At 45.6% G+C, this 26,961-nt stretch overlaps 1 protein-coding gene across 3 annotated transcripts in view; it reads right to left on the bottom strand.

Moving 5' to 3' along the window:
• MICALL1 (MICAL like 1) overlaps nucleotides 1-26,333 on the bottom strand; it is a 363,438-nt gene extending 337,105 nt beyond the window's left edge. For 2 of the 3 annotated variants that reach the window (XM_078684158.1, XM_078684159.1), the window contains exons 1-2: nucleotides 26,204-26,333; nucleotides 680-823 (exon numbers count right to left, since the gene is read on the bottom strand). In XM_078684158.1, the coding sequence (XP_078540284.1) occupies nucleotides 680-822 (143 nt within the window). In that variant the 5' untranslated portion in view covers nucleotide 823; nucleotides 26,204-26,333. Of the gene's footprint in view, nucleotides 1-679; nucleotides 824-26,203 lie in introns of those variants that run through there. The other variant, XM_078684160.1, reaches the window with a different exon arrangement.
• Nucleotides 26,334-26,961: the final 628 nt, after the last annotated feature.

The following is a 26,961-nucleotide window of genomic DNA, read 5'->3' as shown; positions in this document are numbered from 1 at the left end:
CCTGGATTGTATAATGGTTCCACAAATGGGCAATTATAAACGATACGATTACCTTTCTTTAAATAAGATTACACTAATGCTGGATAATAAGCATAACGGACAGGCTATTGTGTAAATAATATGATTTATGTAATATGTCTATTTCCTTTCTCCTTCTTGGTTTAAAACTCCACGGACGAGCACTTTTCCTGAGCACCCCTTCACATATCTTCCTGGAGCAACCATATGTGTATATCATGTATTTATATTTGTTTAATTTTCAAAATACAGAAAAATCCATACATTTAAATGTGTTTTCTTTGTGTGTGTTGTAAAATGTATAAATTTATAAAATACTCTCCCCTGTTTTCGAAAAATAATATTCACCCCATCCTCAAGTTATATGAGTAGTGGTTATTTAAAAGTTATCAGGATTAGTTCATTCATTTAACTTTATCCGCTTGGCGGATCTTTCCGATTGGACCACTGTTGTTACGTATCACAAGTTACCCAGGTCCTTCTGATTATTTTTGGGTTACCCCATTGTTATACAATGACCTGAGGAACCAAGCATAAGACATAAGACTCTAAAGTCTGAAAATGTGGATGTATCGCCTATAGTTCTTACAAGCATACAAGTAGTAACACATGCCACTGTGCGCTAACATGATTTTGGGAAAGTGTTCCTCGGAATACTCACATGAGGTCAGGTCGGTGTTTGTGGATCAGTGCACAGAAGGCCAGTCCATCACGAAAGGAAGAGCTAAGGTCACGAATCTGCACCCCAGAGTACCCCTCGCACTGCAGACGGCACCACTCTTGCATGGCCCTCACTGCTGACATCCTAAGGGAGGAACAAGAGGGGTCAAGGTTAAGATAACAAATATAGCCAGGGTCTCAAGATAGCCATGGCCCCATGATATACCTCCGTAAAAAAAATGTTGTCCAGAGATTTTCATTTTTGATTTGTGTTTTTGTATCATTAGAGATGTAATTTAGGTTGGGTAAACATTGCTAATCTGGGACTAATTTTTCTGGACAACCTTAAAAATGGCTGATGTGTTGCAGTGCTGATGTGATATTTCAGGAACCATGAGACCTAAATACTTTATTTTGGTGTCTTAACATAGGTTTTGGGGGTCAAGTAGTCTTCTACAGACAGAAAATAACTCCTCAGAGCAACCCTTCTGCCATTTTCTAAAATGGCGGCTCTATAATGATGTGTTTTAGCCATCATATTGGTAATTTATTTTAATATTCTTTTTGTTTCAGGTTTTCAGTTGATTCAAATTCGTAAACATGAGAGTTCGAGATGCTGCAGAAATACGGCAAGACGAAGTTCACAAAAGATTGAAACTGATGGGTGAAGAGGATCAAATATTGTATCAGTGCTGCAAGTCGTATACAATGGAAAAAAGCCTGGAAAATAATAGTCAACAAAATAGCAGAAACCAGTAAATCACAACAAGAATCCGAGTCTTCTGCGAAAGCCACCTCAACCAAACTCAATGCCCCTCCACTTAAAAGAACATCGATGGCTACCCCTGATCCATCTCCAATAACTGATAAGAAAGCAAAGGATCTTCATTGTGTTATCTGTGGTTTAGCCAGAACAAGGGCCAAAGGGATTGACGAAAGAACAACGTACAGAGTATGCGAGTCTCCATGCGCAAAAATGTTATTATCTGCAGCTAGTTTCTTCCAAGATGAAGTTTTCAGCCGAGGATCTGATCTAAACAGCGAGGTGAATGTATATGCAGAGGATTTGCATGCGTACCTGAACGTGCATGTGCGCAAACATTCGAAAATTTGAACGTACAATGAGCTACCAGCAGCAATGTAACCAACAGCCTACAGTTACGTTTGCACTCTGATAAAGCAAATTAAGCTTTAAATCGTCTCTTGAGTGCTGGCTATGGGTTCACACTCGGTGAGATCAGAGAAATAATGGTCAACTTTGATGAAACTGTTGGCTACAGGTTCACACTCAGTGAGATCAGAGAAAAAATGATCCACATTGATGAAACTATATTGATCCATTATAATGAAATTAAGATTATTCTGGTGAGAATGTACACTGACCGAATTTGTTTTTGTCAGTCTTGCAAAAAGAATGAGACACTTATGGGGTTCTCAGCTGATTTAACTCCTAAAATTCTTGCTGCCAAAATAAGATCACAGGATGCAGTAAAATCAGCAGGAACCATTTTAAGAAACTTCCTAAAAGATTATGACTTTGGACTTAATGACAAATTTTGATGCCCCAGAGCTCTGCAAATCATGGGAGTCCGCATGAATGCCTGATGTTGTCTTAACATTTTTTGCATCAATATTTAATATCAGCAAAGTAAAACTGTTACAACCTAAAGTTCTTGAGTTTGGAACAGAAGCCGACAACATTGATGATGGCTTTGAAGATATAAGTGAAGAAGTGGAAGACAATCCCATGAACCGACAGGCTTATGCTGTGGAAATGTACTTTCTTTTCTAAATCATGTTTTATGAATTACATCACGGCATATAGAAAACTCTGCTACACATGATAACTGCAGACTCAGTCTATGACAAGTGCAACAGTAGAGAGCTAATCACTTCAATGAATAGGATTGGTGTATCAACAAGTTATAATGACATAGTACAAAGCAGGAACTTGTTAGCAGCTCATGCTGTAAAATCTTGTGAATCCGACAGCATACCACTTCCAAGTCCCTTTAACAGGAAAGGCTTTACATTTGCTGCTCTGGATAATTTTGATTTATTTATTTTTTTTAAATTGTTTTTATTGTTGCTGTCACATGCTAATCAGTCAACGGTAAACATTTGTCAGTGCAGCTTCAACATTCAGCTGCATCCAACCATTTAAGCAACTTTTCAATTTTATCTTTTTTCTATTTTATAACTTACAAACAAAGGGTCATGACACGTTTTCGTTGGCAAAATTAAATTATGTCAGTTGCGTGAGTAGAAGCATCACAAGGCATTACACATGGTTTATAGCAATTATAAACTTATCAGCATATCAATTCGTAAGGCTCGTGCCTCCCGCTGCACCTAACGCCCCTCCCCCTCTCACCACTCCTCCCCCTCATTCTATCTCCTCATCCTCCCCTGCGCTATCAACATCGTCATCCTCAGGCAGTGGCTCGCAGAGCTCCCCCCTATATATGTTCCAAGGTGACCATGTCTTATTCCATTTACGTGGGTTGAGCCTCTGTTGGTAGACTGCTCTTTCTGTCATCATTAACATATCCATGTTTCTGCACCACTGAGCCAGGGTCGGGGTGTTGTGTGCCCCCCAGTTTATTGCTATGTCACGTTTTGCCAGCATCATACCAATGATTACCCATCTCCTCCCATGCGGTGTCAGGTCGGTCTGGTCCCACACATTCAGTAGGCAAACCCTGGGGTCAGGTGTAAAGGACGTCTGCAAAGTCTGGCCTACCGTGCGTGCTACACGCCGCCAATAGTCTTGTATACTGGGGCAGGCCCACAACGTATGGAACAGCGTACCCTCCTCCCCACAGTTTCTTAGACAATATGGGTGATCCGCCCTTCGGATTCTGTGTAGTGTTGTGCGGGTGTAGTAGACCCTATGTAGTATTTTAAATTGTACCAATCTAAAGCGTGCGGATATACCCGCCTCCCTGGGCGATGCCAATGCTGCATTCCAGTTAGCCTCGTCCATTTCCCCAAGCTCGTCCTCCCAGTGTTCCTTCAGTTTCACCAGTGGATCCGGTAGGTTGTTTAACAGTTTACGGTAGGTGAGTGAGGTAGCACTCGCTTCCATGTAGTCCGTAAGAAATCGGTCCTCTAACGGAGCTGACTCCGGGACCGTCGTACCTGGCTCTAGTACAGATAGGAGTGCATGTCTAATTTGTACATATCTGTATGTTTCATTTATTCCCATGTCGTACTGTTCCCTCAGGGCCGCGAATGAGATCACCCCATCCCTTGTCCACATATCTCCTACTGTAGAGATCCCGATGTCGTCCCACTGGTCAAACCCCTTACTGCGTCGCAGATTACCTAGGACCTTGGCATCCCAAAGTGGTGTGAGCTTGGTAATCACCCCCTCCCAGGCTAGTCGCCTTTGAGCTTTATGCCATATAGACACCGTGTGTTTGGTTGGGCCTCTCAATTTTGTCACCAGTCCCTTATTATAAAGCGGGGCCAGCAGGGTGTTTATGCCTAATTGACTCCTATCGGCCAGGTATGCCAGGTCATCCTGTGCAACATGGATCCATTGGTTGATCACCTTAAGGTGGGCCGCCCAGTAATACAATTCAAGGTTTGGGAGCGCTATCCCCCCACTATACCAGTCTCTAACCAGTTTCATTTGTGCGACCCTGGCCGGCTTATCTCCCCACAATAGGCCTGACAATTGTGCAGATACCTGGCGGAAAAACGATGGAGGAACCATCGCCGGCGTGTTTTCCAGGACATACAAGAAGCGCGGCAGTGCCATTATTTTGAAGAGCACCGCCCTACCTAGCAGAGTTAAAGGGAGGGTCTGCCAGTGGCGCACGTCTGCCTTTAACCTGTCCAGCAGTGGCTTAAGGTTCAGGTCCTGAAAGGTCGCTTGTTCTCGTGTGATTCGAATCCCTAGGTACTTGAAGGAGAAGGATTCAACCAGCAGCGGGCAGTCAGTATTCAGGGGCGGTGGAGTGCCACTTAAGTAGAGTACCGATTTTGACCAGTTAATTTTATACCCCGACGCCGTGCCATGTTTCTCACATAGGGCCAACAGGACCGGTATACCATTCGTGAGGTCCGTGAGGTAGATTAACATGTCGTCGGCGTATAGGGAAACTCTATCCTCCCAGTCGCCTCCCCATTGGATGCCCTTCAGCAGCCGCGTGGTTCTGATAACCGTCGCCAAGGGTTCCAACACTAAGGCGAATAGCAGCGGCGAGAGCGGACATCCTTGTCTCGTGCCTCTCGCCAGCGGGAGCTCCCTCGAGATGTGACCATTGGCCGTCACCCGTGCTACGGGGTTGGTGTACAGTAGCCTGACCCATGATATGAATTTCGCACCAATACCCATATGCTCCAGAACCGCGAAGAGATAGCGCCATTCTACCAAGTCGAACGCCATTTTGGCATCCAACGATACACCGCCGCCTGTTCCTCCAGCAGTGGAGCGCGTGCCAGGACGCCGTGCAGCCGTCGAAGGTTCATTGCCGTGCTCCGGTGTGGCATAAAGCCCGACTGGTCCGGATGAATTAGGTGCGCCAGATGAGGCAGCAGTCTAGTGGCCAATAGTTTCGCCAACATTTTACTTTCGGCGTTAAGGAGGGAGATTGGGCGGTACGATCCGCATTCTTCAGGGGGTTTTCCGGGCTTTGGTATTGCGATTATAGTGGCCGTGCGCTGGTCATGCGGCAGTTGCCCCCGCTCCCGGCATTCCTCGTACATTTGGAGTAGAGGCGTAGACAGCGTCTCCGCCATGGTCTTGTACCATTCAATCGGCACACCGTTAGGGCCAAGCGCTTTCCCTGGGTGTAACGCCGCGATAGCTACCTTTATCTCCTCGGCCGTCAGGTCCGAGTCCAGCTCGTCCCGTGTGTCCTGTGGTAGAGTACGAGTAGGCACTCCAGCGAGAGACCCTTCCGCCATCTCCCGGGAGACCTCGAATTCAGGGGAATATACTGAATGGAAATGATCCGCCAGTATTTCCACTATTTGAGACGGTCTGGTCTGCACCACGCCCTCCGGGTCTTTCAATTGCAGTATGGCCCTCTGTCCTCCCCGTTTTTTTTCTAACCAGGCCAACAGTTTACCCGCCTTGTCGCCTACGTCGTACACCCTGTTTGTTGTCGTTGCCATGTTATCCAACACCCTGCGGCGCACATGGGCCGCATGACGCTGCTGACACAGCCGGAGTGCGTGTTGTGTTTCCCCGGACGGGTCCCACTCATGGTCTCGTGTGGCCCTATCAAGTTGTCCCTCTAAATCTAACAGCTCCTGACGCAGCGTGTGCTTATGGTGTGCTATAGCGGAGATGGCCTGTCCGCGCAGAACAGTCTTGTAGGCTTCCCACAAGGTTGTAGGGGAAGCCACTGACCCTATATTTTTGGTGAAGTAAGACCTCGTGCCCCTTTTTAATGCCTTGGCTACTGTCGGTTCTCTAAGGTATCCTGGGTAGATGCGTTTGCGTGTCCGTTCATGATTGGAAAGAGTCAGTGTCAGCGGGGAATGATCTGAGACCCCCCCGTGGACGGATTTGAGCTTCGGCTACAGTGAGGAGGCCCCCCCCCAGTGTGAGGAGGTAGTCAATTCTTGATAGGCTGTCATGGACCGCCGAATAATATGTGTACTGTCGGTCGTCCGGGTGGGACCGCCTCCATATGTCTACTAACCCCTGTGCTTCCATGAAGTCATGCAATCGGGAGGGCCCCGGTGTTTGTGTGCGCACAGGGAAGCGGTCCATAGAGTTATGTGCCACAGCATTGAAGTCCCCCCCTATAATGAGATCCCCTTCCGGGAGGTCTAGTAAGAATTTTCCCAGCTCTGGGAGAGCAGTGGCGTGCAGTGCAGGCGGAATATACACCGAGACCACGTTCAGCGGTGTTCCCTCCCACTGCCCATGTGTCGCTGCGAAGTGCCCCTGCGTGTCGATTTTAGTGGATTGGGTTATGAATCTTGATGATCGGTGCATTAGTATCCCCGTGCCACGGGATCCCTTTGTAAATTCAGAGTGAACAATCATACTGTACCCCTTCCTATCTAGGGCCCGTGTCGCTGCGCCTGTTAGATGCGTTTCCTGCAGTAAGACCAGAGCGGGATTCAGTCTCCTGATGCCCTGTAACACTAGCCCTCTTTTTATTTTGTCTCCCAGCCCCCTCACATTCCAGGACATGAGGTTCAACGGGGTTGCCTGCCCTATACTATCGTCCCCTCCCACCATGCTGGAAAGAGTGGATTGTGCGGCCGGGATCGTGAGGCGCCAAGCCTCTTATGAAGTGAGCATGAGTGCTATGCCATGGTACCGCTACTCTACGCGCTTGTGTCCTAAGGTTTCTGTCCGGACCCTGAAAACTAACTAAAGACCCAAAACCTGCCCTACCCCCAACTCCCCCCCTCCCTGCCCCCCTGCTCAACGGACTTAGAACTGCCCGCCCCCCCAACTCAGCAGAGTGCCTGATCCCAACCCAAAACATAGTACTTGCACGCTGGGGTGAAGGACTCTCCGGAGTCGGCGGCCCCCTCCTTTGGCCGCGGAGGCCCTCAGCCCAGTGTCCAAGGCGGCATCGTCGGACAGCGTTACATTCAGTTCAATTAGACATCATCTGGGGATCACTGTTCTCCGTCATCGCCCCCTTCCTGAATACCGTTCAGAGGCGAGAGTGGCTCCGCTTCCTCGCCGGTTGATTGTAAGCCCTGCTGGGACCCTCCAGTGCGGTGTTTGGTCTGTCTACTGGAGCGACGGGGGAGGCCCGTCGTCCGCCATCCCTTTAGCCAGTCCTGCGCCGCCTCCGGGTTGTCGAAAAACAAAGTCTTATTGTCGGCCACAATCCGAAGTTTGGCGGAAAAAGCATTGAATAAGGGATCTCCCTGGCTCTTAGTTCTTTCTTTACCTCGAAGAAAGTTCTCCTCCTCCGCGCGACCTCCGCCGTGTAATCCGGAAAAAAGGCTAGTGTGGAGTTTTGAATCCTAATGGGGGGTGAGGTTCTTGCCGCCTGTAGAATGACATCACGATCCCTGAAATTAAAGAGCCGTGCTATAATCGGCCTGGGGTTTGCTCCCGTTTGCCGGCGCCCGCCAGGGACTCTGTGTGCCCTCTCCACTGTGAAAAAATTTGAGAGTCCCTTAGGCTGTAGGTGTTGTTTGATTAGATTCTCCACATACAAGTCCATCGTCCTCGTGTCTTCTGATTCCGGCACACCTATTATACGGATGTTATTCCGCCTCGAGCGCCCTTCCTGGTCATCGAGCTTGTCACGCAGTTCCTTATTTTCTTTCGAGATACGTTCCATACTAATCTGCAGTTCCGACACATCTTCCACCAAGGCTTTGGTCACAATTTCCATCGTATTCACTTTCTCCGTCATCTTGTGGAAATCTGCCCGAATTAGTGTAATTTCGGCTGAGATCGACCCCACCGTGGCTTGCACCTGTGTGAGGGCCCGCATGACATCATCCAGGGTCGCCTTCTTGCCCCCCGTCGCTTCCACTGTCTTGCCCGTCTGTGATCCTGCGTCCGGCGGGGAGGTAACGGGTTTCTCATAAGCGAATCGGTCAAGGCGGGATTGCGCCGCGGTGTTTTTCGGCCCCTTGCCCGCCATCTTGAACGGGGAGCCGAGTACTCAGGCCCCCGGTCGGTTCCACCCTGTCTTCTGCACTCCTTCGGGGCACCCCTTTGCCTCTCAAGTCTCTTCGATGTACATGGGGTCACAGTCCCCCCGCAGTCGTGGCCCTCGGTGGTCTGGCGTGGTCCCTTAGGCTCGCCTCCGGTCAATTATAGTGGCGGTGTGTGTTCCTCCTTTGCGGCAACACGTGAGGCCAGGGGGGATGAGTATTTCCACGGACGACTAGTCCCAGCCGTGGGGTGTCAACGAGTCTCTGGCTATGGGGATGCTTCTGTTGCGCCCCACCAGTGTTGTGTGCACCGTCCCGCGTTGTGGTCTTGGAGACCTCCACCTCACACCCCTGCAGCCGCTGTAGGGTCTATGGCGCTACTGGTTACGTCGGCCCGTGTCCGGGGAGAAGGATACACGTGGGCGGGTCTGTATTGCACCATAAGCTCCTGTGCACACTCGCGCCTCCCTTACTTGCAGTGCACCCCCACTCCGCGGGGGGGGGGGTCCGGGAGCTATGCCTCGTCGTACCGGGCGGTGTTCTACTGCCTGATGACGGTACCTGTGTTCCGCCGGCGTTGCCTGATCCGCCTCGGCTGGTACGGGACCCCCGCCGGGTCTTCAAGATGGCGGGCCCCGCTCCGGATTCAGCAGCACCGAGCGTCTTTACTCGCCTCCTCAGGTCGTCCGGGCAGATCCCCTCCACTCAGCGAGGGGGCGCCTGGGGTCCCGCTCGGGGCTCTCAATGTCCGGTTGTGGCTGCAGGACGCCGGGGGGCCTCCCCCTCCGTGGTCGTTGCGGGCGGGCGCTTCCGGCTGCACTCTGCCCAGGACGGCTCACTTCCTGTCGGCTCGCTAGCCCAGGCAATTCCCCGGCTCAGAATCTCCTCAGGGGCCCACTCGGGGTCCACCACAACTGGACTCCCCGGTCTCGGATTTTCTTCCCGCTTGTCCGTACCTATGCCGCCCGGTCCTGGGCATCAGTACCTTCCCGCATGGGACATGTATGTAACGGATCAATGATCGGATGTCGTAGGAGGCCGCTTCAGCCGCGGAGCTCTCCTCCTAAGCTGCCGCCATTACCGGCTGCTGGCCACGCCCCCCTGGATAATTTTGATTTTGAAGACAGCTCTTCTTTGTCTGGAACATCCAGCACACATGATGCTTGGTGCTTTTTCAAGACTTACCAATGACGTAGCTGCTGGAAAACAAGCTGTATCAGCTGTAGGCATAAACAAACGAAGCTTCAAACTTATAAACCAACTGCTTTGCCAATGTGGGCAAAATCGCTACAAGCCATCAACACGTCCCAGCCTACCAGAAAGTTTCAAAGTGGCTAAGGACATGGTTGTTTTTCTACCTGATGCTGCGTTCCACAAAGCTGATTTAACTGAATTTATCATATTGCTTATTTGGTGCGGACTGAAGGATGGAGAAAAGCCAGTTCCACTGTGTGCGGGAATTCATGTTCTGATCTCGCAGACTACCGTCCCACTGAAGAAGGTTGGGTATTTACTAGGAATACCATCTCCCGTCACAAAGTACACAACAGTACGCAGCTCTAAAAGAATTCCAAAATATGCATGCTCAGCTTGAAGACTAGCCTATCCTACCAATTTTCAGCCATGAAGGTGTTTTCCATATTGTAGCTGACATTTTTATGAGCAATCCAGTACAATTTGATGATGGTTATCCAAAGGTGTGCGTTTTCCACATGACAAAAGTTGAGTTGTGGTGTGCAGGAAGGTATCTCAGTGGACGTGGCATAGACAATGCACTTATTGAGGCTGATCTTTGGAAGCAAGAATGTCCAGTCAGTATTGAGCACAATTCATTAAGTTTGTTCATTACATGGTATGCTCATCATATCGGAGGCTGTAGAAACAATGCATTGGAATGGTTTCTGGAACAAGAATGCCAAATTAGGTTTTGCATATCTTATCCCAGAAGTGAACAAGACACGGGGTGTACTTATTTCAAAAGACATTGCAAAGCTACGCAATGTTCAATACTTTAAAATAAGAAAACCAAGTTCATAGTTTGTCAAAGAATGTGAAGAAAAATCAGAACTTTGCAAGTACTGAGGAAATGTTTTACACATGATAGCTCTAGTGAAAAACTTGGTACATGCCAATCGGGAAGGTGGTTGAGAGCTGCATGTGAAGACTGTGGAGTCATTAAATACTGTGTTTTGCGAACTTGATTGTATAAACTACCTGAGTTATTGGTCCTGGTATTTGGTAAGAGTGAAGAAGAATACAGAAGATTCATTCAAATATATTTTGCGGTGAAAGACAGAGAAAGTAGGGTCAATGCTGTGGCTCCAAATATGAAACTGAAATAGACAATCCAGATGTCACAGAAAAGCTCCAAGGGAATTGTTGGTAAGTCACGTCAAAGTGAATATGTTCCTCAGTGGCAGCTAGTTTACCATGAAGTCCTTTCTGTTTGCAGTGTTTTCAGAGAGATGACAAATTCAAAATTAATGGACCATTGTGAAACAGTATACATATCAAAATTTCCCTCATTGACCAACAACTCTTATTTAAAAGTAAACCAGTCACAAAAATAATTAATTTGACATTTTTTTTAATTTTTAGCAAAACATTTAATTTCCTCTTTTTGTTATATTTTTCTCATATCATTTTTTCAATGTCAAAAGAGTGATTTCATCAATAACAAATCTAAATACATCTTTTATAGCCATGATAATCACAAAAAAAGATATACACATATACAAATAAATAACACATAGATATTAGAGTCCTCCTGATACACTACAACATACATATACCCATTCCAAATCATACAAAATCAATCATACTACACCCAGAAAACATCCAATATCTGTCAATGGTAAAGTAAATGTCTGGCAGAAAAGAAAACAAGCATTTGCAATGCAATAGGTCTCGCATTCAGAAAGTTTGAGTATTGGTATTGTAAATGACCAATTTTTTATTTATGTGTTGGTTTTGAATATAGAGAAATTAATAGCTTTGTTATTTACAATGCCAATAGTTTTAACTTTCGCAAATGTGACACCTATAGCATTTGCAACACAATGTGTGTTGTATTTAAATGACTTAGATGTATTGATATTACAAATAACAATGGCTTGTAATTTTTTAAATAATTAATACTTAAAAAAGAAGTTATTGTAATTTATAATGGCAATAGCTTAAACTTTTGTAAATAACTTCTGTGAAGATTATGTTCATTGTATTTTATTATGACGAAAATCCAAGAACAGAAGTGAAATATTAACATCTTTTTGTGACATAAAGCTTTAAACATTGAGAGAACATATTTGAACCAGTTGTTGTTGAATGGTGGCGCTGAGTGATGTTGTGGTGGTGATGAGTGATGCTGTAGCGTTCAGTGATGCTGTGGTAGCGCAAAGTGATGTTGTGGTGCCCCTGAGTGATGTTGTAGTGCCCCTGAGTGATGCTGTGGTGGTGCTGAGTAATGGGAGAAATTCAAAGGGTTACAAGAGGGTTAGAGAACGAGGCAAAGAGAAACGACAAGAGAGAGGCAACAGAAGGAGAAGGGAGTGAAGCAGGGTAAAGGAGAAGGGAGTGAAGCAGGGTAAAGGAGAAGGGAGTGAAGCAGGGTAAAGAAAAGATGAGAAGGCTTTAGAAGAGGGGTAGGAGCTAAGAAAGGAATGAAGGGGAAAGAATGAGAGGAGATAAATGAAGTGGAGATGGGTGAAAGGAGGAGGACAATGGGAGAGGGAGGGCGAGAAAAAGGATTAAAAGAATAAAGCATGAACGCGTGTCAGAGGCTTGGAGACATACAAAAGGAGGAACAAAGAGGTAGGCTGACGAAATGAACACAGCGCTGAGTCTAGAAATAATGAGGGTTATGCAGTTCACAATTTTCACCCTTCAACAAAGTTTCCCGGTTTCCTTTGCCACGTTTTTTCTCCTCTTAGGAAGATAATGTTCTCGTTAACAGAACCCAGCCAAGCAAGTGTTATTCACGCTACTTTCTTATGAGTCCTAATTCCGTGCCGAAAACGAATGCAGACATTTCTGTGCAAGTGTGCATTTTGCAAGAAAGAACACCAACTTTCTTATTTACAGAGTATACCATTTTTTTTTTACCAGTATCTGTCTACGGTTCACAGTCTGCGAACTAAAAGTGTCTCCAAAGAACCGATTTTCAGGCTGAAGTACAGTATTTTATACACATTTGATAGGATATAAAAACTCTTTGCACCCACACCACTTGCAAGAATAACACTTAGGGTCTGACGTGTACGAAAGAGCCAGGTTAAACACATATGTTTGTACTGCGATGTGCCGAGCTGCTCCTTTTGCGGTTGAAGGGGAACGCAAAGCCCTCGTGCCTCTACAGCTTGCAAACCTTCTGCCGCACACACGTCATTGGGATGGCATTCAGCTTATTTCTCCATGCGAGCAGTTGCAAAGGCTGTGGTTATGGCTTGCATGAGACAGCACAACGCCTGTCTTTTATTTCGTTTTAATTGCAGCCCCTGACTTAATTAAAACAAAGTAGGCAAACTGTGAATGGCACCGAGAGAGAATGTAGCACCTCCCTCCACCTAGGGCTGAGCCCACATACCGGAAGTGGAAGCGGTCCCTCATGGACGGATTCCACTTTGCAAATCCAATCCCCTCTCCTTTGAGGAGGCAGTGTGGCATCATTGGTTTACTAACGCTACGGTGGTCGGAAAGCACTGACATCCCGCACATCACGTAATTTGCCCTTGCCTATAACGAATGCATGTGACCTTGTGCAATGTAAATGGCCCTCACGTGAAGTTCTTCAATACCGTCAAGTCAAGTTCGAGCTATATAAAAACTACAGAAAGTGTGCAAAGAGGTAAGACCAACTACCCACACAAGGAAAGGCAGATATATACCCAGCCTTACAAAGTCAAACCTAGATCTGGATAAATTGCGGAATCTCCGCTTAAAATGTGTAATATTAGGCAATTTGTTACTTCACCAAAACTCCCTTTTCCTCTTTATCGTGTAGGAAGGACCTTCCAAATATACGAGTTCAGATTACCAGCAGTACAAAACCTATTATGTTTCATGTATCAGACTATAATGTGGCTCTATTATAAATAATCAGGACCACGTACTGGGTTTACATTAACTTTCAATAAGTACTTCTCACTGCACTGCCATCATGAGCCGTTTTAATGTCAAAGCTTCCATATGTTAAACTACAGACTCCCCTTACTCCTGAAATGGACTCTCCCGACTTCACATAACTGCTCACACTGTCTGTGAGGGCTGCCTGCGCATGCGCGCCATCCCTAAGTTTCGTTTTAGTAGCGAGCCCCGGAGCGAAAACGAAGTGCCGCAGCTGCAGTCCCGGGTCCCAGGAGGTGGCCCGGGTGAAGACCAGGGGGGAGACTGCGGGGCTCCCATGCCTAAGGGGAGAGCCCCGCTTCGTAGCCTGGCAGAGGAGCTCGAGTGCTCTGCGGTGCTCCGATGAGGATGAGAAGCCTGGTGTTCCAGATGGTGTGAGCCCGGTAAGGGAGGGGTAGGGGTGTGTGCATGTGCGCGTGAGTGTGTGAGGGAGTGTGTGTGTGACTGAGTGTGTGTGTGTGTGCGCGTGCGTGCGACCGCGACTGAGAGAGGCATGGCTGACTTCCTGGCAATCTGAGGCAGGGGATGTGCACGACGCCGGGCTGGGCGTGCGCGCCCATGAGGTGAAGTCGACGCTCGTGCGCATCCCCTGTCTCAGATTCCCAGGAGACGGATGACTATAGTTGTCGAGCTAGACATATGCTTCGCATGCGTATTCTAGCTCGACCTAAAAAGGGGGAAAGTTAATCTCTTCTGTCATACAAGTCTCAAAAGCAAAGGAAATATGAGACTCGGCACTGGGTCGACACGTTTCGGTGGACTGAAGGCTGTTGGAACAACCTTCTTCAGGACCACTTCAGATACTACAAATTCAAATCACAGGGGACCTATAAATACAATAGCATGTCAACTGTTAGCACTGGCATACAAAACAAATAAAACAGATGAATTTTCTATATGCACTTTAACAATTACATTAGTTTTGCTTGACCCGACATGAACCCAAACACGCTAATCATTAGCATATTTACAAAAAACAATCCCTGTACCACCTGTAAATACTAAGTGGCGCTGAAAAAATCCGAATGCTATACTAGTAATTGAAGACGTCTGATAAGACTACTAGAGAGTATCCAAGTTATAGTTGGCCTATCTAGAACCATCACCAACACCCAGTGATCAAAAAGATACAATGAAGCTATACCATTCTACCTAAAATGAAAGTCTGTTCTAGTGTATGATACGATATCCAAAATAGAAGTCCTTCAATTTTCAAAATGAGATATGTTCCGCATCCTACAATTAAAGAATCTTCTGTCAAGCAGTCCAAAAAGTAAACACATAAGACAGAGTGCTCTAAGAAGTGTAATTGTTTTACCAGAATACGTTTTGTTCTGGATAGGTTAGGACGTCGACTTCTTTCCAATTTTACAGGGGCCAGTAGAGTAAAACAAAGCTGAAAATATATTAAAGGGCAACCTAATGAATGGCTGCAGCCATTAACAAAACTATAGAACGTCAATTGACAGTACCTATCCTCATTACTAACCTCGTGAAATAGCTTTTAATTCGTATTTCCTCTTTGTATCGTGATCAGGAAAAATCTGCAAGATTCAAAATTTCAGTGGGTCATGGTGTAACAAATCCTGTAAGATATGTAAAGGGAAATCTACCTTAACCTCAACATAACATATTTCTAAGACGCCTAAATGTAAGAAACGTTCAAGGTTTCAGTGAAACAGAATTACCTATTTCTGTCTGTTTAAATAAAGAGTCGACGTATTACAAAAGTAGGTCATATGTGGCAGAGACTGTCGACTATGTTAATATTTTGAGGACTATGCTCCTGAGGAAACACAATTAAAACTAAAAAAAACGCAGGAGGAACTTCCAAAGGTGTAAAAGAGAGTCCCATCTGCCACATATGACCTACTTTTGTAATACGTCGACTCTTTATTTAAACAGACATAGAAATAGGTAATTCTGTTTCACTGAAACCTTGAACGTTTCTTACATTTAGGCGTCTTAGAAATATGTTACATTGATGTTAAGGTAGATTTCTCTTTACATTTCTTACAGGATTTGTTACACCATGAACCACTGAAATTTTGAATCTTGCAGATTTTGCCTGATCACGATACAAAGAGGACATACGAATTAAAAGCTATTTCACGAGGTTAGTAATAAGGATAGGTACTGTCAATTGACGTTCTATAGTTTTGTTAATGGCTGCAGCCATTCATTAGGTGGCCCCTGTACAATTGGAAAGAAGTCAACGTCCTAACCTATCCAGAACAAAAAGTATTCTGGTAAAACAATTATATTTCTTAGAGCACTCTGTCTTATGTGTTTACTTTTTGGACTGCTTGACAGAAGATTCTTTAATTGTAGGATGCGGAACATATCTCATTTTGAAAATTGAAGGACTTCTATTTTGGCTATCGTATCATACACTGGAACAGACTTTCATTTTAGGTAGGATGGTATAGCTTCATTTTATCTTTTTGATCACTGGGTGTTGGTGATGGTTCTAGATATGCCAACTATAACTAGGATACTCTCTAGTAGTCTTATCAGACGTCTTCAATTACTAGTGTAGCATTCAGATTTTTTCAGCGCCACTTAGTATTTACAGGTGGTATAGGGATTGTTTCTTGTAAATATGCTCATGATTAGCGCGTTTGGGTTCATGTCGGGTAAAACAAAACTAATGTAATTGTTAAAGTGCATATAGAAAATTCATCTGCTTTTTTGTTTTGTATGCCAGTGCTAATAGTTGAGATGCTATTGTATTTATAGGTCCCCTGTGATTTGAATTTGTAGTATCTGAAGTGGTCCTGAAGAAGGTGGTTCCAACAGCCTTCAGTCCACCGAAACGCGCGTCGACCCAGTGCAGAGTCTCATATTTCCTTTGCTTTTAAAAACCCGATTGTATGACAGAAGAGATTAACTTTCCCCCTTTTTTTCTTTTCTGCCAGACATTTACTTTACCATTGACAGATATTGGATGTTTTTTGGGTGTATGAGTATGATTGATTTTGTATGATTGGAATGGGTATATGTATGTTGTAGTGGATCAGGAGGACTCTAATATTTATGTGTTATTTATTTGTATATGTGTATATCTCTTTTTTTGTAATTATCATGGCTATAAAAGATGTATTTAGATTTATTATTGATGAAATCACTCTTTTGACTTTGAAAAAATGATAGGAGTAAAAATATAACAAAGAAGGGAAATTATATGTTTTGCTAAAAATTAAAAAAATGTCAAATTAATTATTTTTGTCACTGGTTTACTTTTAAATAAGAGTTGTTGGTCAATGAGGGACATTTTGATATGTATATATGTGTTGCTTTCCCCTCTTTTCCCTGACCTATAAAGTATTATAGAGGGGGGTCCCTTTATTTCTGCTGTTCCATTGTGAAACTGTTCCTCAGAACGAATTTGTGGGAAAGAGAGGGGAACACTTTAATAAACATGTTGACAGCCTTCTTCATTTCGTGCAGCAGCAAGGAAACCCCTTTGAAATGACAGAGCTTGAGCGACTACACAACTTTGTTGCCAAACAATATATGGATGATATAAAGACATGCCTATTAGATGTCCTGAAACATGGATCGCAACTATACGCAGAACTGAAGCAAGAGAGATTTGTTTTGGGAAGAGAAAAAGCTCTTTGACATAACCAATAAAGCTAAACGTCTACGCTTTAATTGCTATAGTAAACATTTCGTCCAACCAGCCACTACAAAAAAGGTTACAAAAAAATACAGCTTTCGCAAGCACATAAAGAGTTGGATGTAGCAAAAGAAAGAGGTGAATGTAGCAATACATTCTGTTGAATGATCTTCTTCCAACAAACGCATTATGTGATGGAGATGCTGCAACCAAACCAGTCCAGCACAAACTCAAACAAGAGCTCTAAAAAAAACTTTCATGCGAACAATTTTTCAATTCCAAAAGGTGTCCACATTGAAAACTGCTGTTATGGACTATATGTCAATTGTGAATGGTCAAGATTTCATCCATGCAAAGCTTCAGAGAGGTCATTCAGACTGTTCTACAGAAGTCGAAGTCAGTGTGCACCTTGCAAGAACTGCACATTGTCTTTAACAGTTATTTTGAACTATCTGTCAAAGAACGTGAGACAATCAGATGAATGTCTACAAATGGAACAATTGACCTCGCCTGCATCAAAAATTCAACACCTATACCTGTGCACGTTGCTAAATTCTGGTCCAAATAATCAAAAGAGGGAGGAGAATGGACAACTTGTCCTGCGTATCAGGGTTGTGTTTTTCGTTCTATTTGCTGACTTCCACCTGGAGGAAGACCAACTGGTGTTACAGTAGGGTCTAGAACTAAGGGGTGAAAGGAGGCAAGGTGTCCTTGTGAAGTGAATATAAAATTCCCTACGCCACCTTCGTGGTAGATACTTTAATGAATTAGGTGGTGTGAGAAAGTAGAAACAAAAGGTGCGTGCCTGCGTGCGTAGACAAAGTTACCAATCTACCGCACCGGTGATGGTCGACATATTTCAGCCTCGTTTTACATCTAGAGGCTTTCTTCCCGACCGGTGAGTTCGTAGTGGAGCGTTGTGGCGACTACTATGTGTGGTTAACTTACCACTCCATTATTTATCGAGTCAGGCAAGTTGTGACTGTGACTGGAAAGAAAGGTGCAATTGTATACTTTCTTTTTTGAACAATAAAAGACTTTCTTATTGTGGAATACCTCTTATTGGTGATGCTTATGTAGGTTTGACAGAGCAATCGGAGTGTTGCTAAAACTGTGATTTTATGTAAGAAAATAAGTTTCTGGATTGTGACTCCCATAATTCTATGTCAGGACAGGAGGCTTCGGATTATGCCGCAACTTTCAATGCTTTATTAAGTTTCGCCTATTATCATTCGCTTGCGAATGTAATAGGCGAAAATTCAAGGGCTCAATCGACTAGTGAAACCACTGTGGTTTCTTCACAGTGCATGTGAGTCACGTGACCACAAAAGCGGGTCACGTGACCACACAAGCACGCGCATCTCCCTAATCCGCCTGCCTCCCCTCGCTCGCATTCACGCCCCCCCACCAGGCTCTCCCGCCCCCATACGGCTTCCCTCCTAATCCGCCTGCCTCCCCTCGCTCGCATTCACGCCCCCCCACCAGGCTCTCCCTCCCCCATCCGGCTTCCCTCCTAATCCGCCTGCCTCCCCTCGCTCGCATTCCCGCCCCAGGCTCTCCCGCCCCCATCCGGCTTCCCTCCAACTGGTTTAGCTTTACATCATTTCCGTCAGTGAAGTCCTCTAGAAAGCACTTGGTTATGTTTGTGCACACCATGAAACAAGACGATGTTTATCTCACGAGCGCTCGCTTGCATTCCCGCCCCACCCCCCCCACCAGGCTCTCCCGCCCCCATCCGGCTTCCCTCCAACTGGTTTAGCTTTACATAATTTCCGTCAGTGAAGTCCTCTAGAAAGCACTTGGTTATGTTTGTGCACACCATGAAACAAGACGCTGTTTATCTCACGAGCGCCACCCGGCCCTCTCCACACGGCGCCCACCCTGGCATTGCCATTTGTCTCAGCCTGCGCGTATCGACAGGTTTCTTGATGCGCTTCACGCCCCTTAGCGGACACTGTCACGTGAACACCCGCTTTCGCATAACAATCCGAAGTAATTAGGCGCTGGTAATGAACACAAGGGCACTCCCACCCTCTCAGCGCGTTAGGTTAGGACATTTTCCTGTCATTGCCACACTGGCATCTGGCGTTATCTGCGAGTTTGCAACGAACCTGTTTTCTGTATGTTTGTTTCTTTTGACCTCTGCCTTTTAGCTTCGAACCCGTTTGTGTGCTGAACATATATGCGTCCGGAGTGGACAGTTTCATATCCTGACGGCGTGGTTGGTTCACTTTTGTAGTTGATATCTTCCTTCTTTGTTATGGTTCATCGAGCGCCTGTTTACACCCTCTGCATGTGTGACCTCTGCAGTGCACCGCCAGTCGAGCTAAAGGCGTTTATGAAAGTTTTTCGGGGTTCCACAGATTACGGGTTGTTTAAAAAAAATATTTAATCATCAAGGCTAGTGAGAGCTATATAAATGTAATCTAAAACGAAATGGAAGCGGGTTGTGCCGCCGGGGTTGAAATTGTAAACAATTGTGCGCAGACCGAAGGGGTTGTTTGTTAATACCAGGAAAAAACCCACAGCTCTAGAGAAGATACACTACTCTATGTGACAGTAAAGAAACTTCTAGAAGGTTATGTGCTCAATAGAAACTGCATTCTACCCGCTTTCCATCTTGCTCAGCTCCGTCCAGTGCCTAACTGGTTGCTAAATCGTGTCATACTCTCTTCAGAGTAGACAGGTAACGTTTTACGCTGACGACATTGACAGAAGCACACGAGTAACAGTAAAGAATCGGCAACAGTGGAATAACATAAACTCAAATGCATTAAATTTGGCATAAGAATATCTAAGCATAATGAACCACACACACAAGGCGTTAGCTGTCTTTTATCTATTATGATTTCTGCATCACGAGTAGAACCATCAGATTTGTTGAGCTCTGGGGATGCATTGTCAACAACCACGTCATTGTTTTGTCAGTGCAGTTTGTAAGTCCAACAATCCCCAAACACGAATTGTCCTCAAATTGCACCACAAGACGTGTTTAGACACCGTGTTTAGCTGGTGGTGCGAGTAGAGTACATGGTATCCCATTCTGCAGCATGTCACATGGCGCGAGGCACGCTGCAGGTTGGAGTCAAAATAACATACGCACATCGAACTAGAGCTTATGATCACTACCTCTAAAATATGGGTGCCGTGTTTAATGTACAACCCATCGACATATTTCATATTCCACTATAGACAATAAAACATCATCTGTTAGTGCTATGAAGTGGTTCCTGTCGCAAGGCAGTGCTTAACAAAACAGTTACAACAAGCACTGGCGTTGCCAATAGGTTTCGCATTTGGAAAGTTGGAGCTATTGGTTTTGTAAATGACATTTTCTATTTATATATCGTTATTGGCATTGTCAATAACAATATATAAATATAAAATGTCATTTACAAAACCAATAGCTCCAACTTTCCAAATGCGAAACCTATTGGCAACGCCAGTGCTTGTTTGCACAGCAGCCATTTTAAAAGTCAAACTTGGACCACTTATCCCAAACACCCTTGGGAGAAAGTGGTCAAACAAAACAAATAAGGGACAACATATCCCTTAGTCCACAACAACCAATCACAATCCGGGATCCTCTTCTAGTCCCTCCGCACTGCCCAGTACCTCCTCTTTCTTTGCTGCTCAGCAGCCAGAGATAAGTGTTTTCCGTTTTCTCTGTGGTGATTTGAAGTGTTGCTAATTACTAGTGGTCGCGGGATTGTCTTTCGCTTCCAGCGCCCGTTATTTACTTTTCTGTGCTATTTTCACTGTAGGGGTGACTCGTGTAGTGTTGCCGTCAGTGCCAGCGCGTTCCGGGTTCACCTCGGGCTTTGCGGAGGATGTCGGCGCATGGGTGAACGTCGTAACGCGCTTCCGGTGTTCTCCGCATCGGGCTTTGTTTGTTCTGTGGCAGCGTGGCATTGGGTTGGAGCCTCGGCTCCTTTTTTGGCATATTGTGCGGCCTGTGGGTCCGGTTTCCGGGCTTACGCAGTTCTGCTGAGACGACGGTCAGGTGAGGCACAGTGAAGACCCCCCACCGCTAGGGGCGATGTCACGTCATCTTGACGCGGCGATTCTTCTCGTTTGCGGCGCGCGGGATTTGGATTTCAAATTCTTCGCATTCCGCCCGCCGTCGCCTACCTTGCCTCACACCCCTGGAGAAGAACGCCCTCTTGGAGGGTCTGTAGCGCTTTGCGGGTTGTTGGACACCCGCTGGGTGTATTTGGTGCTTATAGCACGCAGGCCTTTCTTCCAGGTGAATTGGGGCCTGGAAGGGACAAGTCCGAGGGTGCTTGGTGTGCTGTCTCCCTCACGCCTAGTGCGTCCCCCAGGTCTTCGACCTGTGTTAGGGTGCTGAAGGGTTTTTTCTACCCGGTGAATTTCGCTGGTCCCCAGCATATTAATTGCAGTCAGGCTGACTGTTAGGGGATCGCCACTGGTTTTTCTTCTGCTTTCCCTTGCGTCCAGTGGTTGGTTGGGGTTGCAGCATGTCCCAAAAGAGAGACAGTACCTGGGGTGAGGATCTCCTCAACCAGCTACCATGGGATGAGGATTTCTACGATGCAATTGATTCTTCTATCTACCGCGCCATAGAGGAGGCCATGGGCCCTATGGAGGAGCGCCTGTGTAAACGTTTGGAGCAGTTTTGTGCTCGGTGGGCTCCTTTTACGTCAACTGGTCAGCAAGCAGTTCCTTCTAGCGACCTGGTACCTGCGAAGTGCCCCAAAGTGGACTTCATATGTGAGAAATAGATGTTGTCTTTCGTACAATCTCAATGCTATGTGTCAGTATGTCAGTGAGGACACAAGAGCGACTACACGTTTCCTTTAGGTCGCGTATAGCACTTCAAAAGAGCCCGCATCTAGGAAGCAACACCCACGAACGCCGTGTACACCTCATTTCAATACAGTTGCATAAATGCAGTTTCATCGTGGGCTCGCGTTACCCGAAGTGCCGTGAACAGAGCCAGCACAAGTGCAGACTGAGAACACATTGGTGAGCGACGCAAGACACACACACCGTTATTCAAGTAAGGATATCTAACCCCTCCACAGAGCCGTCCGGCCCTTCTAGGAAACCCGGATCAGGGAAGAAAGAGGTATTTAATGCATTGACCGCAATGAGGAATGCGCATTGAATTACTAACTTGTTTTCCGCTCGCTCATTTTTCTCTGAAAAAGAAATTAACGATCAGCCTATTGCATATAGCCTAAGCCATGGCAGTTCGGGATGGACTGTTCCCATGAGGCACAGGGTCAGACTGATTTGCATATGGCCATGTCTGAACTGGGGTGGCAGAGTAGGCTAAAGAACAGTGATGGATTAAACCCAGATCTGTTGACTGGGTGTGAGTGTTTGATTGGGTCAGATGCTCCGTCCATCACCACCCCCTTTTGTACCGCTTTGTTCGCCATAAGTTGGCAGGGTATGCTCAGACGTGAGTCCCTTGCTCACTTTGCCACTGGATTCAAGCAAGCCTGGCTGAAGACAGCTGAAATGCCAGAAACCGGTCCTAGGAAGCTTGTTTCTCGTCCAGGGAAGGCATGGCTTGGCAGTTCGAGCTGGACTGTTCCCATGAGGCACAGGGTCAGACTGATTTGCATATGGCCTTGTCTGAACTGGGGTGGCAGAGTGGGCTAAAGAACGGTGATGGGTTAAACCCAGATCTGTTGACTGGGTGTGAGAGTTTGATTGTTTCAGATGCTCCTTTTGTACCGCTTTGTTCGCCATAAGTTGGCAGGGTATGCTCAGACTTGAGTCCCTTGGTCACTTGGTCACTTTGCCACTGGATTCAAGCAAGCCTGGCGGAAGACGGCTGAAATGCCAGAAACCGGTCCTGGGAAGCTTGTTTCCGGTCCAGGGAAGGCATGGCTTGGCAGTTCGGGCTGGACTGTTCCCATGAGGCACAGGGTCAGACTGATTTGCATATGGACACGTCTGAACTGGGGTGGCAGAGTGGGCTAAAGAACGGTGAGGGATTAAACCCAGATCTGTTGACTGGGTGTGAGTGTTTGATTTGTTCAGATGCTCCGTCCATCACCACCCCCTTTTGTACCGCCCTCTCCAACTATGACTATATACCAATATATTTACCAGTACTGCCACACTACACTAATCACTTATTTTATGAAGGAAGCGTATTGATTAAAACAATATGTCCCATAGACCTCTTTTTCCGTCAGACCAGTTTTGGTTTCTCTCCAGCTATGACAGCAGAAACCAGACACAGCATGACACACATAGGTTCAAAATTGAATAGGCTGATACAGCAACCATACGTCCTTAATTAAAGCCCTAAAACAGGACGTGAACACACATTTTTATCACACCCATGAGAACCCTATACATCTAACTCGAACCATGTCTTATTCTCTAGTTTTTCACCCACATGCTACATATCAGATTGAAAACGCTGCCTTTACATGTAATGACGTGTCTTTTTACCTTAGTGCATACATCACGCACATAATAATGGGAGTCACAATCCAGAAACTTATTTTCTTACATAAAATCACAGTTTTAGCAACACACCGATTGCTCTGTCAAACCTACATAAGCATCACCAATAAGAGGTTATCCCACAATAATAAAGTATTTTATTGTTCAAAAAAGAAAGTATACAATTGCACCTTTCTTTCCAGTCACAGGTACTACTGGCCTATCTCGATAAATTATGGAGTGGTAAGTTAACCACACATAATAGTCGCCACAACGCGCCACTAGAATTCCCTAGTCCTGAAGAAAGCCTCAAGATGTAACACAAGGCTAAAACATGTCGACCATAACAGTGCGGTAGATTTGTAACTTTGTCTACGCACACACGGACCTTTGTTTTTACTTTCTCACACCACCTAATTCCTTAAAGTATCTACCACAAAGGTGGCGTAGGGAATTTTATATTCACTTCACAAGGACAACTTCCCTCTTTTCACCCTTTATTTATGGACCCTACTGTAACACCAGTTGGTCTTCCTCCAGGTGGAGGTCAGCAAATTCTCAGAACAAACCCTATGATGATGGTGTCACGTTAAACAAAGGTGGAGAACCAAGATATACTGCCCTATCTTGTGTACGTGAATAAGGGGTTTTTATAGAATGAAAGACACGACCCTGGTACGCAGGACAAGTGGTCTAGTCTCCCCCCTCTTTTGATTATTTGTATCTTCGTCTGGAAGCCGAATGGACCATTGCTTCTCCTTCCCTCCTTCTTGATTATACTAAATTCTGGTCATCAACATCGAACAAAATGAACTTGGAGATGCTAACTCACCAAAACATTGCTAAAGCTTCAGTGAACACTGAATTTCCAATTATTGCAAGTGAAATGACTGTCAATGAGAGGTTGGTGTTTGCAGAGATGTATTCGAAATGTACAGGACATATTGTTCAAGAACTTAACAGCAAACTGGAGGAAGCTGACCATCGTGTTGTGCCACATGTTGAGTGGGCTATTCAAAATGGTTCCAATCGAGTAATTTTACTGTCAAATGACAAGATATTATTGAGCAAATTACATTTCTTGCAATGTTCATAAGTCAAGGATTATCAAAGTTATTGATACATTATGGAACAGGCAAGAAAAAAACACTTAATCCTGCTTCATATTCTGTTCAAGAAGCTTGACCCAGAGATGCCCAGTGTTCTTACCAAGGCACATATTCATACAGTAGATGACACTGAGCAAAATTGAAACAAAGCTTGGAGTTTTAACTGCTGAACTTGTGAAGTTTTTAAAAGGAATTCCTAAGACAGAAGGTGATTTTAAAAATTTAAGAAAATACCTGTGCATGTGTGGAAAACGAGTTCTGACTGTCACACATTTGACGATCTTCGGTACAGGGATTTCAAGAGATCCCTCCCACTAAGTAACTTTCCATCAACATCATATTCTGTGCATGGACAAATTAAAAGAGCGTTCTACGTGATCAGAAGATGTGTAAATGTTTTCGATCATTTATATGTAGAGAAAGATCGGTGTGAATTTGGTTGGGAAGATATTGATGGGGTGCTCCAACCTACTAAAATTTTAAAGCCTCTATCCCACCCAACTTACACGTACTTGCAAAACATGTGCTACAATAACATGTCCGTTTTGATATGAACTATGAAAATGTATCTACAAAAGGAGTGATAAACATTATTATTTTTTTTAAATAGTCAGATCATAAACATTGTTTGATGTATACATAAAAGGATTAAAAACCATTATTATTTGTTTCATTTCTATATAGGTCTCTTCTTTCTCTATTATAGTCAGTCGCCATTTTGGAAAATTACATAAGGGTTGCTTTAGGGTGTTATTTTCTGTCTCTGTAAGAATATTTGACCAACAAAACCTATGTTTTGACACCAAAATGAAGTATTGAGGTCTCATGGTTTCTGAAATATTACATCAATGCAACACATCTGCCATTTTTAAAAATATTGCCCTGAAAAATGTGTCCGGATCACCAATGTCTACCTAAAGTCTAACAAAAGTAGTTAGATACCAATGAATAGCAAGCTGAAGACCACAACTGGCCACGCTACAGGTGGGCAGTTTAGGGTTAAATCGTTTACAGGCTTGTGGGCAATGTATTGGTGAAATTGCGACTCACTGAAGAGGTCAGTGGGGGTCAAGAATGGAAGTCAGGCCGATTAAGGTCAGTCTTAAGGGGTGGTTAATAGGGCGTGTGTGGAAGGACATAGGCAGAACAGTGCAGGATATAGTTGGTAAAGGAAAATGGTCTGAAATCGTGACAGCCTTGTGAAAGGGTTCCGTTTGTGAGGGAGTGTGGCCAGCATTAGGTTCACTGGTAAGGGGACGGACTGTAACGTGAATGCCGGCCCGTAGGTGATGGGACAGGCTGGTGAGTGAGGGGTTTTCTGATTAGGTACCCGTCTGAAGGGGGGTAGCTGGTGGGCGAGCAGGCACGCCAGTGTGTAATGTGGAGACCGGGTGGTGAGGCGGACGGTAAATGAGCAGGCAGCCTAGAGGGGGAGGGAGCCGGGCTGAGGGTTTCGGGACGGCCGCTGGCCGAGGGACCGGTCCTTGGAGTTCGGGAGCAGGCAGGGGTGTGGGCCTGGGGGCGGGGAGCCGGGCTGTACAGAAGTGCTCTGGCCCTCCCTCTCGGGCCTGCCTTATACCAGGCCGCGCTCTCTAGTGGTCGCTACCCCCGGTCATCCGCTCCTCCCACGGGACTGCCCCAGTACCTGAGACCGAGGGCCAGCTCCCGTCGGTCGCCCCTTCCTGGCTCTCCGGCCGCCGCTCCCGGACTCCGCCGCTGCGCTTCCTGCCTTCCGCGCCGGTGCCCCCTCCGTTCTGTGGGAGGTGGCTCCTCCCTAGCGCCCGCCCCGGAGGGGGAGCTGAGCCGACGACTGCCAGCGGTGAAGGAGTTTGGGGGGGTCACATGGGGGTGAATCACACGGAGTGATGAGCAGCAGAGAGGAACGGAGAAGCCTCACACGGGGAATCAAAAGGGGGTGAATATATGCAGCATTCAAATAAAACTTACATTTAGTAAAAAATCGGGGGAGTTTAAATTTCTATATTTACTCACGGCTTAAGTTGAGTAGGTTTGGAGACAGGAGGAAGTTAAAATGAAGCATGTTTGCTCTCAAATTAATCAAAGACTTTAGGGGTACAGCAGGAGATAAAATGAAATAGTGGGTCTGCTGTAAGTCGGGCGGGTTCTGCCGGGTCTAAGAAAACTATTTATTTATAAAGTGTTTGAAAGGGGTCCCTATCAGATAATCAATGTCAGTGAAGCTTTCCCAGTTTGCATTTTAAGTTTACTTAACCTTTAATTGCATTCATTAAGAGTATTTTGTTTTCCAGATGTTGTTTTTCTGTGGCTTTGTTCAGGTCTTTAAGTGGTATGAAAAAAGTGTATGGTCCCCTAAAGGTGTCTATGTAATTGAGGATGAGAATTAAACACCGAAACTAAACTTCTGTTTCCCATAGTCTGCCC

The sequence above is a fragment of the Lissotriton helveticus genome, chromosome 1_1 (genome assembly GCF_964261635.1).
Source record: "Lissotriton helveticus chromosome 1_1, aLisHel1.1, whole genome shotgun sequence".
Taxonomy (NCBI): Eukaryota; Metazoa; Chordata; class Amphibia; order Caudata; family Salamandridae; genus Lissotriton; species Lissotriton helveticus.
Note: the sequence above shows the minus strand (reverse complement) of the source record. Positions and strands in the feature narration are given on the sequence as shown.